Source organism: Leptopilina heterotoma, unplaced genomic scaffold (genome assembly GCF_015476425.1).
Source record: "Leptopilina heterotoma isolate Lh14 unplaced genomic scaffold, ASM1547642v1 Lhet_36, whole genome shotgun sequence".
Taxonomy (NCBI): Eukaryota; Metazoa; Arthropoda; class Insecta; order Hymenoptera; family Figitidae; genus Leptopilina; species Leptopilina heterotoma.
In genome coordinates, this window is record NW_025111040.1 from 1,795,746 (window position 1) to 1,808,299 (window position 12,554).

General features: G+C 22.3%; 1 protein-coding gene across 1 annotated transcript; it reads left to right on the plus strand.

The window, feature by feature from the left end:
* The first annotated feature begins 4,258 nt into the window (after window positions 1–4,258).
* Window positions 4,259–12,514, plus strand: LOC122505461 (structural maintenance of chromosomes protein 1A-like). Its single transcript, XM_043617088.1, has 19 exons — window positions 4,259–4,495; window positions 4,627–4,741; window positions 4,903–5,011; window positions 6,051–6,229; window positions 6,316–6,454; window positions 6,563–7,009; window positions 7,095–7,526; window positions 8,444–8,655; window positions 8,726–8,879; window positions 8,966–9,085; window positions 9,164–9,295; window positions 9,435–9,500; window positions 9,638–9,890; window positions 9,969–10,273; window positions 10,349–10,555; window positions 10,663–10,842; window positions 11,517–11,695; window positions 12,013–12,184; window positions 12,253–12,514. The coding sequence occupies exons 1-19, from the start codon at window positions 4,381–4,383 to the stop codon at window positions 12,310–12,312; spliced, it is 3,576 nt and encodes a 1,191-aa protein (XP_043473023.1). The 5' UTR covers window positions 4,259–4,380; the 3' UTR covers window positions 12,313–12,514.
* The last annotated feature ends 40 nt before the right edge of the window (window positions 12,515–12,554 follow it).

The following is a 12,554-nucleotide window of genomic DNA, read 5'->3' on the forward strand; positions in this document are numbered from 1 at the left end:
AATCATATTTAAAAAAAAATATACAATTTTTCAAAAAATTTTACGGACAAAATTTTCGATTTGTAATTCGACTTAGAAATATTATTCTAAAAATGCCTTTCTGGAAATTTCCTTCGGAATTCCGATAATAAGAAATTTCATACAAATAAAAATTATAATATTTAAAATTTAATTATTAATTAAATTAATTTAAATTAAATTAAATTAATTAAGTTAATATAATTAAATTAATTATTAAATATTATTTCTTAATTAAAATCGGAATTCAGATGAAATTTCTCGGGGGTATTTGGCATTTTGGCGATGAATATTTCCAAGTGGAAAATAATAGACTTTGTGGATGATTTAAATTACGTCAATAATGCGAGCGAGGCGTGAGATTTCCAAATGGTGATGGGCATTAAGGATCGAAGTGAGAATTAAAAATAAGATTATAAAAAATAATCTTTAACGTTGGGCTCTGTTGCATTGTAAAGTTTATATACGTAACGTATAAACGTTGATTAATTAGGTCCGTTATTATCCTCTAAAACTTCTATTTCAAATCTCGAGAGATTAACTGCCAAAACAAATGTACAATATATTGACAGGAAATTTCATAAATTATACAAAAATTGCCTTTAAAAGATTGTTTCTTTTTTGGTTTTTGCAATTTTTAATATTTTGCTTTCAATTATTATTTTTCCATGAGAATAAGATTTTATAATTGTAAAACAATTTCGCTTCCGGGCCAAAAGTCTGATGTTACAATAAATATTATAATTGAATTCTTGTAAAGAATTTAATTAAAACTTTTTAAAATAATATAATTCTTTCGAGGAATTTTATTACAATTTTTAAAAATAATCAATTTTATTGAATTGAATTGCTCCGAAAAATTTTATTATTAATGAAAATAATATTGTATTCTTGACAAGAATTTTATTGGAATTTTTGAAAATAATACAATTGTTTCGTAGAAAATTCAAGGAATTTAATTTAAATTGTATTAAAAAATAATTTAATTCTTAGAAAGAATTCTATCAAAATTGTTGAAAAAACTAGAATTTTTTCGACAAGTTTTAGAAAAATTTGTAAAATGAATGAATTTCTTTTGAGGAATTTCAATTAAATTGTATTGAAAATAATTGAATTCTATCGAAGAATTTTATTATTTGTGAAAATAATTGAACTTTATTAATATTTTTGGAAATAATAAATATTTTATTATTATATTTTCTGTATTAAATTTTCAGTTTGATATAATTATTAAACAAGTTATTAATATTTATAAAATTTTAAATATAAATAACTAATAATGTTACAGAAAAAATAATAATAATTGAAATGAAAAAGTAATAATTGAAATGCAAAAATAATAATTAAAATTAAAATAAGCAAAATTGCAATGAAATTCTAATGACAAAAAGAAATAAATTTTCGTTTGGTTTATTAAATTTCCAGCCAATAGTTTACTTAAAACTTAAAATGTTAATCCCCCCCTGAAAAATGTCTGTTCCCCCTAATTTTCATTTCTACAAATTCATAAAATCAAAAAATAATTATTGAATACAAAGAAAATAACAATTTAAAGTTGACAATTTTTAAAAGAAAAAATTTCTCCTTTAAGAAACGTTCCTCTTAGCCAAAAAAATAAAAAATAAAAAAACCAAACAAAACGACGAAATTGCAAAAATGAACTGCAATACTCGTAGATGAATATATATATATTAATTGTAAATAAAAAAAAGCACGTGAATCAAACTTGAAATTAATTTATATCCAATTCGTGCGCGTCTGTTTTCCAAATATATGGGTTATTCTTGACCCACTACAATTTTTGTACATTATTTTTTATTATTGAAAATAACATTTATATACCACATAAGTATCTCCGATCAAATGCACCGTCAATATAATATCATTTTTCTACCAAAATACATGAACAATGAATAAGAATATTATTATAAATAAATAATAATAATAATTTGTAAATCTTGTTCCAAAAATCAGTCGAGTGAAAATCAAACGAAACTTTTTTATTATTATTAAATTATTATTATACATATTGTTGTGTCAATATAAATTTGCGAAACATTATTGTGTACAAAAAAAAACAAACAAATGTTAACATTATAAATATGGAGTGCTCGTTTTTGAATATATATATAATAAAAATCACTTCATAAAAGCAGCGTGCCTCTAAAAAATGAAAAGAATTCAAATATTTATTGCGAAAATTCACAATTTTCAAAAATTAGAAATTTAATTATATTTAGATTTTTGTTAAAATTTGTATTATTGAATTTATTGTTTACATTACTAAATATTAGCGACGAAAAAATTAAAAGTTGTTTTTTAAAAGTATTTTCAACCGTGTTGTATCGAACAAAATTTGTAGAAAATTTTTCTCAAGGATTTTTTTTTGTAATTTTACTTTTATGGAAATTTTTCTTAAAATCAAGTATTTTGAAAATACTGTAATATTAAAATATTTTTATTAATATAAATTTTACGTATAAAATCCACCTGGAAAAAATTTGTCGGATTCAATTTTTTTTAATTTTTCCTTTTGTAATTAGAATTCTCCGACAATTGAAATTTTTTTCTAGGTGATATTTAATATCATCGTAAATCGAATAGTGAATTTTCAGAGTGTAATCAATATTTTTATTTTTTTCCTTCTCTTTTTTTTTGTATCGAAATGAAATGTTATAAATGAATTGTGAGTTGAATTTAAATTTATGGAAATCATGCTGCTGAATTGTTGAAGTTATAATATATTATGAAAATTGTATGCTAGTGATGAAAAATCGAGGACCCGAAATTCAATTTAAGATGACCAATCAATTAAAATAAAACGTTATCTAGTCTCGAGAATAATTGCCTCGTTTTTGAAAAAGAGAGAAAGAGAGAGAGAGAGAAAAGAATGTGTGTTATTCTTAACTGTAATAAAGCAATATGACATTTTGAAAAACATTGTGTTGAATATAGAAAACGATTCAATAAATTGACATCGTATTAAAAGCGCTCTAAAATAGTCTGTAGTTTTATTTTAATTTTTCATACCCTATTATTTTAAATTTTTATGTTATTTAACTGAATTTTGTAAAATAGTTCTCAAATTTTGTATATAAGTTTATATTTATATTTATTTATTTATTTATTTATTTATTTATTTTGAATACTAAAGAAAAATATGTTTGAATTTCCCGCTCTTTCTTTGGATTTAAAAGCAGTCTACAATAAAAGAGTTATTCCTGGTATTCCCCCCTAATGTCAATAAAAAAAATTAATAAATGTCGAATTCACAATTATTTTGTCCACTTTGTCATTGAAAGTAATTTAGATTATTACTTTTAATAATAATAATATTATTATTAGGATTATTAATAATTAATAATAAATCGAGAGTATTATTGTAATTGCAAACTACCCAACCCTTGCGCCTTCAAGGAATTTTTTTCGTTTTGACGTTGGCTACACTGTAGTTCGGCCATTTGCAAAACTATCATTTTTGTTACGTCACTATTGTTGAGCAATTGTTAAAAGATCAATTAATAATATTCATAATATTCTTGTGGCTCTTTTTAACAATAAAAAATAATAGTAGCTTTACAAAATTCATGGAAACAGTTCTGTATAAACAATTAGAATCATTTTAAAGTTGTTGTTTCCCCCAAAAATGGTCAATTTTTGATAAAACAATTCGGTAGAATTCGTAGAATTTTATTCATATTTCATATGATAATTAAAAATTTTTCCGGTAAGTAATGATAATTAAATAATTATTTTACAATTCTTGACATTTTTCAAATTTTAATTAATATATAAAAGATATAAAACGTAACATAACCTATATTTTGAGAACTATATATATGTAATAACTTTACTTTAGTTATAATAATTAATTTGTCAGTTTTCAGTTAATTAGTTTAATTTTTTAATATTCATTAAATTTGAATTTTATTTTTGTATAGTCTCTATTTTCTTTTTAGTTGTAAAAGAGAAATGTATTTAATATTTCTAAAGAGACAATAACTCGTGCATTTTATTATTTTTACTTTATTTAAAATATCATAAGTTTTTAAAAGATGTTTCGTTATTATCCAAATCGTAAATATCTTCGCAATATTATAATGAATAATTATTATTTTATTAATTGCAATAATTATGAACGTTTTGTTTAAATTTACCGCCTAATAAACCACAATGGCGATTTTTATTAACTAATCAGGAAGAAGAAGTTAAAAATAGAATTCCAGGAAGAGAAGGAGAGTATTTTTTCAAGAATTTCGCATTCTTGGCATTCTTGCTGCGCTCCTCCCATTACAAAACTTTATTGAAAACCGTTTGAAAAGAAACAGACACAATCGAATTTTGTTTTTGGAATTCATCACAATGAATTTGTGTAAATTAAAAGTGGTGAAAATTTGTAACTTTAAATCGTACAAAGGACTATCAAAAATCACAGATTTCAAACAATTTACGGTTATAATTGGACCGAATGGATGTGGTGAGTAATTAAAAGAAAAGTTTCTTCGAAATTGTTTTATTGTTTCTGTTTTAGATATTTTTTCTAATTTCTTATTTGTTAAAATCTGTTTCTTCATTTTCTTATTACTAACAATTTTTTTTTGTCTAAAGGAAAATCAAATTTTATGGAAGCAATTGCTTTTGGATTAGGGGATAATTGGCAGAATTTTCGTGTCAATAGTTTATTGGAACTTATTTATTGTGATGAAATGAATATACAAAAAAGGTTAGTTCATTGTTATAAATGAATCAAAAATTAATTTTCGTTTTGTTTCAAATTTTTCGAAAAAAAGGACAATCAATGAAAAATATTTCTAACAAGTTAATAAAATTTATTTTTTATATTTCCTCACAAGAAATGTTAATTAAAATTTTTTATTTTATCAGTTCTTGTTTCGTTGAATTGTTATTTCGTTTTGATGATGGCGATGAAAAAGTATTCAAACGCACCTTGTTAATCAACAGTCTAGACTGCAAGTTCGAATTTAATGGTTCTGTGAGTATTTTATTTAATTAAAAACAAAATTTTGTATATTTGCAAATCTAAATAATTTTTTTAATGTAATTATTTAATCTCTCTGGCTCGAACTATAGGTCCGTAAATTTGCTTCAAGACCGTAAAGTCCGTTTCTTTAAAAATGGTTCGTAAAGTCCGTAATTTGATTGAAAAAGGACGAAAAGTTCGTAAATTGTTCGATATAATATGGAAAATTTTAGAGAAATTATAAATGATTGCAGAGAAATTTAATTATTTTCAAAAGTAATAAAATTCTTCGCAGAAATTCAATTGTGTTTAAAAAATTTTTTAAATTCTCGTAAAAATTTCAATTATCTTTATAAATAATAAAATTCTTCTCTGAAATTCAATTATTTTCGTAAATAATAAAATTCTTTTAGAAATTCAATTATCTATGCAACTTTAATCGAATTCTTCGAAAAAATTTATTAAAATTCGTCTAAAGAATTTAATTATTTAAAAATTTGTTGATACAATTTTTTATGAGAATTTAATTTTAATAATTGAATTCTCGTAGAATTTACTAATAAAAATGGTTTTGAAAAATGAATTTCAGTTAAAATTTTAGATTATAATTAAATATTAAAAGCATTATAACGTGGATTTTTAGAAATAATTAAATTTTAAAAAGGTTTCAGATTAAAATCATTGAAATTCTTAATTTTTCATAGTTTTAACAAACAATTCTGTAAAGTTAATCTTTTTTTATATTTTTGAAGTTTTTATTTTCTAATATGCATTTAATGGAAAAATTTAGGATTAATTGAAATTTCGTGAAATTGAATATTGTGAACAAAATGAATGAATTTGAAAATTGACAAAGACCTTTTTCGAAAATTATTTTAAATAATTGATCTAAAGTAGAATTTTAGTTAAAAATTTTTTTATTTTTGATCCGTAAAGTCCATATTTTTAAATACTTTCACTGGTTCGAGCCCTGTTATTATAATATTAAAAAATTATATTTCATTAAGAAACGAATTATATAATAAATATAATTATTTTATCGGTAAATTAGGATGTTTCGAGTGACGATTACAAAGCGGAATTGAAATCAATTGGAATTCTTGATTTAGGCAAAAATTGCCTAGTTTATCAAGAAGATATTCAATCAATTACAACTCAAGATTCAAAAGCAAGATGTCGATTGTTTGAACGCATGAGTGGCTCCAAAATTCTTGAAAGTGAATATAATGTGTAAGTTAGTCAAGGAAAATTTTTTCTTAATTTATTAGAAAGAAGAATTTTTAATTCTATAATCTAAACACCAATTATTATTTCAGTGCTAAACGTAAATACGAGAAAGTGAAGCAGAAGGAAAAATTTACTTTCGACGAATTAAAGGAAATGAAAGCTAATGTAAATATTTTATCAAAGGAAGAAAAGCAATTAGCAGAATATGAAAATTTAAAAAAAGAAGAGGTAATCATTTCTAATTTTAAATATACAATTTTTTAATTTTGTTATTAGAGAATTTATTTGTTATTATATTTTTATTTCAATGAAGTAAATTTTATATTTTCTTTATAGCGTGATTTGAAACGAAATGAACAACTTTTTGTTCTCTATCATGAGGAACATGATTTAAAAAAATTGGAAGACACAATAATTGAGGAAGAGGAAAAAAGAAATAATTTAAGTCAAACAAAATTGGAAATGAAGCGCGCTTTAGATATTTTAATTGAAAATATTGAAGATAGTAAAGTTTCATTAAATGAATACGAAAAAGAAATCCAGGGTAAAGAAAAATTGGCACAAGAGGAGAGGGAAACTTTACAGCTAAACGAGGAGGAAATAAATCTTTTTAGAAAAAAAATAGAAGAGATCAAGAAAAACTGTGTTGATTTCGAAAAAAGGTGCACGAATCAAAAAGAAAATATTCTTGAACTCAATCGTCATAAAAAATTATTGATCGATGAATTGAATAAGTTAAATGATCTAGTTACACATAGTCCTCGACAACTCAATGAAGAACAGGTAATTTTTATTTCATATTTAATTTTATTTTTAATAAACCAAATTTTTTTAAATTTTAATCTTTTCATTTTGCTTTTACACAAAGTACGAGGAGTATTTTCAATTAAAAAAGGAAGCGGTAAATAAAACAGCAATTTATTCAAGTGAAATTGAAAAGGAAGGAGAAAAACTCGACGGTTATCGGTATAGATTAGAAAATGAGATGCGAAAGAAAAATGATGTCAAACAAAAAATTGATTTTCGTCTAAATCAATATCAGAATTTACAAGATAGAATTAATAATATTAAAGAAAATTTGATAAATGTTAAAGCATCTCTAGATGAAAAGGAAAAATTGCGTGAAAATTTGACGGAAGAATTAAATGCCAGTTCGAGAAGTTCACAAAATTTGAAAGAGAAATTAGAAGCAATTGTTGAACAATTAGAAACTATGAATATGTCAAAAGAATACTTGAAGGAAGAAAGGGAAAAATTTGATATTTTAAATCGAATGAAAAATAATGTCAATGGAATTGTAGTAAGTATTAGTTTCTTAATTATTAATAACTAGCAAATGCTATGCGTGCGGAACGTGATATTCAATTTATTATTATTATGCAAATTGCAAAAATTTTTATTTTCAAATACGAATTTTTGAATATTTTCAGATTCAAACTTTTAAAAAATTCAATTATTAACTAATTTACTAATTAATTATTCGATTGTTTATTAATTAATAAAATTCTTCGCAAGAATTCAATTATTTTTATAAATAGTAAAATTTTTTGCAAAAATTCAATAATTTTAAAAATAAATTATTTTCTGAAATTTTAATAAATCTTTCGAAACAATTCAAGTATAGTTATAAATAGTAAAATCTTTGCAAAAATTCAATTATTTTCAAAAAAATTTCACGAAAGAATTCAATTTTTTCTTAATTTAATATAAAATATTTCTAAAGAATTGAATTATTTTCTAAAAATTCTATAAATCCATCGAAACAATTCAATTTTATTTCTAAATTTTAAAATTCTTCGCAAAAATTCAATTATTTTCATAAATTTTAAAATTCTTCACTAGAATTCAATTATTTTTAAGATTTTAATAAAATTCTTCCTAAAAATTCAATGATTTTCCAGTAAAGCTTTAATTTTAATTTTTAAACAATTTCCAAAGAAAATTGTCGGAAAATTTCAATTATTTCAGATTTAAAAATTAAAAAAAAAATTCTCAAAAAGTCCAATGTTTTTATAAATAATAAAATTTTTCGAATATATTAATTTTTAAATTGAAAACATTTTTAAAAAAAATTATTTAAAAAGTTAAGAAACAAAGTATCAAACAACAATTAACTTCAAACGGCGAACAGATTACCGGAAAATAACGATTATTAATATAGAAGAATAAATTAATTTTAAAAATTTGTTTAAATTAAGAAAAATAAATTTTTTGCAGTATGGACGTTTAATTGGTTTATGTAAACCGCGTGATCCTCGTTACAAAACAGCGTTGGCAAAAATTTTCCAAAAAAATGCCCATGCTATTGTTACTGATACAATGGACACTGTTGAGGAGTGTATTAACTTTTTGAAAAATGAAAATAGCGGTTTCGAAGCATTCATTCCACTGGACAGTATTCGCGTTAAATCAAGAAAACAAAAATTTGGGTAAAAATTTATTTTCTAACTTTAATTAGGTACAAAAAAAACATTTCTTTAAAAAAATTTCTTTTTCCAGAACAATTGCAAATGCCAAATATGCTTTTGACTTGATTGACTTTTCCCCTGAAATTGAACGCGCAGTGAGATTTGCAACGGAGAATATTCTCATTTGTGAGGACATTGAAACCGCAAAAAAATTATCGAGTAGTGAACAAAAATTTGCGCACACTGTAAGGAATAATTAAAAAAAAATAATTTTTCTCTTTCATTTTAGAAACAATGTCTCAAAATTTCTATATTTTTAATTTTTTTACAGTGCGTTTCACTAGATGGAACAATGTTTAAAAATGATGGATGCATATCAGGTGGAACTAATATTGGCAAACTATCCAAGAGTTTTAATGCAGAGAATTATGAAAATTTAAAATTACAAAAGGTAATGTTTTATATTTATATCCAATTTTTATAATATATGTTGAAATAATTTTCATATTTTGCGAAAATAATATTTCAGGAACAAGTGATGAAAGAATTAAAAGCTTCTTCAAATGTTGAACTCAAAAACTTTAAAATAAAGTCACTTGAGACTGAAATTAATTCTTTAAGAATACAAATTTCATTTATTGAGGATCAATTAAAAAAAGAAGTAAGTTTAATTTTCTTTAATTATTAACTAATTATAAAATTTTTATTTTATTATTAATTATTAATCAAACAAATTGATAACAAAAAATTAGTAATAAAAAACTTGTTTCTATTTTACGTAAACAATTTTTCTTTCACAGATCGAATTTTTGGAAGAAAAGGAAACAGAATTGAACAATTTGAAAGAAGAAGACAAAGAAATATCGGTAAAATTTTTCAGAGACAAATAAAATTAATTTGTCTGAATTATTTTTATATTAATTAAAAATTTATTTACTTTATTATTATTATTAATAATTATTAATTATTAATTATAGTACTTTTTTCCATTACTTCGAAACAGAGCGCAATAGAAGAAATAAAAGATGAGTTGTCGAGCAAAAAAACAGTAATTAATACAAAAAGACACAGAATGCATGAAATTGAAGACGAAGTTTTTGCAGAATTCTGTGAGAAAATGGGATTTAAAAATATACGAGTATTTGAAGAAGGCGATACTAATTTTGAGGAAAAACAAGATATAATTAAGGATATTCATGATCATATCACTCGAATAAATGAAGAAATAAACATTGAAAACTCGAGAGATTATAAAAGTAATTTTTCACTTAATATCAAAAGAGAAAAGACCGTAATTTGTATGTAAATAATTTACACTTAATTTTTTTTTTAAGATGAAATCGAGAAATGTAAAACAATCGAAGAAGAAATGAAGACGAAGTTAAAGGAGAATATAAAAGTAAATGAAATAGTTAAAGGCAAATTAAAGGAGATTGAAAATGAAATAAAAAATATTCAAAATGATGCTGAAAAGTTAAATGCTGATATTCAAGAGAGATTGAATAAGAATCAACAACACAGTCTGTTGATACGTAAGAAAACGCAGGAAATTAAAAAAATGCAGGAAAATATTAAGAAAATGAAAAACGATAAATTGATTATTAAAAATGAAATGAATGAAATTCTTATGGATTGCCGAGTAAGTAATTTCAAACCTACAAAAAAAATTTCTTTTCATTCTATTTTAAAATTTATATTAAAATATTATTTTCAGTCGAACTTTATAAATCTTCCTCTGTTATCGGGAAATTTAAATGAATATTTAGAAGATGACAGTGAAAATACTATTGAAATTGATTACAGTACTTTGAAGGATGAATATAAAATCGAGGAAAATAAAGCACTTGCTAATAAAGAATTTGGTGAAAAACTTTATGAAATTCGTTGCAAACTTGAAAATTGTATTGTTCCAGATGAAAAGGTTTTCTTTTAGTTTTTTACAAAAAAGGAATTTTAATTATAGAATATATAAAATATTATAATCATAAAAATATACGAATTATAAACATACATTTGTGTCTTTTACAGAATAGTGACATGTTGAAAGAAACAAAGCAACAGTTATTAAGGCTAAAAAGAAAATTCAGTGAAGAAAAGAAGGTAAATGAAAAAATTCATAAGACTTTTGAAGACATTAAAATCAGAAGGAGAAATTTATTTGAATCATTTTTTAATGAAGTTAATGGCAATATCGATTCCATATACAAGGTAAATAATAATGATAATTCACTTATTAACTAAATTATTATTTTCAAAAAATTTAATAATATTCTTCGCAAGAATTTAATTATTTTCAAAAAAAATTTAAATGTAATTTCTCAAAATAATTACATACAACCTTTTTACAAATTTTTATAAAATTCGTCGAAGCAATTTAATTATTTTCAAAAATAATATAATTTTTCAGAGGAATTCAATTATTTTCAGTATTACTTTAAAATTAAATTCCTCAAAATAATTTTGTCTTTGAGAAAATTGAATTTGTATTTTTACAAAATTTTGTTAATTTTTTTTAAAGTGCTTCGATGGAATTCAATTATTTTCTATACAATTTTAATAAAATTTCCGAAAGAATTCAATTATTTTCAAAAATTTTGATAAAAATTTATAGGATTTAATTAATTTCATCACAATTTTAATTAAATTCCTTGAATTTATGAATTTTAAGAAAATTCTTTGAGAGAAAATTTATTCTTCTAAAAAATTTTAATTAAATTCAATGCAAAAATGTAATTAATTTTTATTCAAAATTATAAAAATTAGGATAACAATTTTTCAACTATTTTTATTATTTATTTATTATCTACTATTATTAAGTTATTAAGAGTTTTTTTTTTTACTCTTATTGTTACCTGTTATAATTAGAGATGATATTATTCCAGAATTTGACACAAAGCGATGCCGCTCAAGCATTATTAATTATGGAAAATTCAGAGGAACCTTATTTAAGTGGTATAATTTACAATTGCATTGTTCCTGGCAAAAAATATATGTCAGTGGAAGGACTTTCTGGAGGTGAAAAAACAATGGCAGGCTTCACCTTAATACTTGCTATTCAAAAGTGAGTATATATTTAAAAATTTATTATTTATTTATTTAATATTTCTTCGGAGTTTTATAAACACGTGAAATGTAATTATTTTTAAAAAATTTATAAAAATTCTTCGAAGGAAATCAATTATTCAATAAATTATTTATAGATATTTATATATATATTTTAAATAATTGAATTATAGTAGAACTTTCTAATAAGAACTGCGATTTAAAAATGAATTAGAATCAAAAATTTGGATTTTAGAATTTTTTAATATATTGAAGCTACTTTTTTAAAATTAATTATTGAGTGCTATAATTATGTCTTTTTTTTGCCATTTTCAGAGCAAATCCTGCGCCATTTATGTTTTTGGATGAAATGGAAGCTGCATTAGATGTAAAGAATGTAGATAAAATTGCTGATTATGTTGAGAAAGAGGAAAAGCAGTTCATATTAATCAGTCATAAAGCTGAGCTTAGTTCCAAAGCATCGGCCATTATAGGAATCACAAAAAAAGTGAGTAGCTTTTAATCATTTATCCTTAATTTATATATTATTATTGATTTATTTTTTTCTTTCTTTAGGGCAAATTTAGCACGGACAGTTGTCTCTTTACTGTTGATTTACAAAGATATCAGGGATAAAACAGTAACAAAAGAAATCTCTAAAAATCAAAAATTAAAAATACTAAACTAAATAACTATCTAAATACTTAATACTTAACTACTAAACTGGATACACTTTAAATAAAAAAGAAAAATTAATATAATCAGTACAAAAATGTTGCATAAAATATGATAAATCTGTTAAATTCGAAAGGAAGGAAAAAATTAAACAAAAACTGTTTTTAATTTTTTTCAATCAATATTATATTAAAGCATAAAAA

Bases quoted from the DNA above. Each gene is read 5' to 3' on its own strand.
- LOC122505461 (XM_043617088.1), top strand. From the start codon at position 4,381: ATGAATTTGTGTAAATTAAAAGTGGTGAAAATTTGTAACTTTAAATCG. The intron at 5,012-6,050 runs GTGAGTATTTTA...TCGGTAAATTAG, and splicing joins AGTTCGAATTTAATGGTTCT to GATGTTTCGAGTGACGATTA. The intron at 7,527-8,443 runs GTAAGTATTAGT...AATTTTTTGCAG, and splicing joins ATAATGTCAATGGAATTGTA to TATGGACGTTTAATTGGTTT.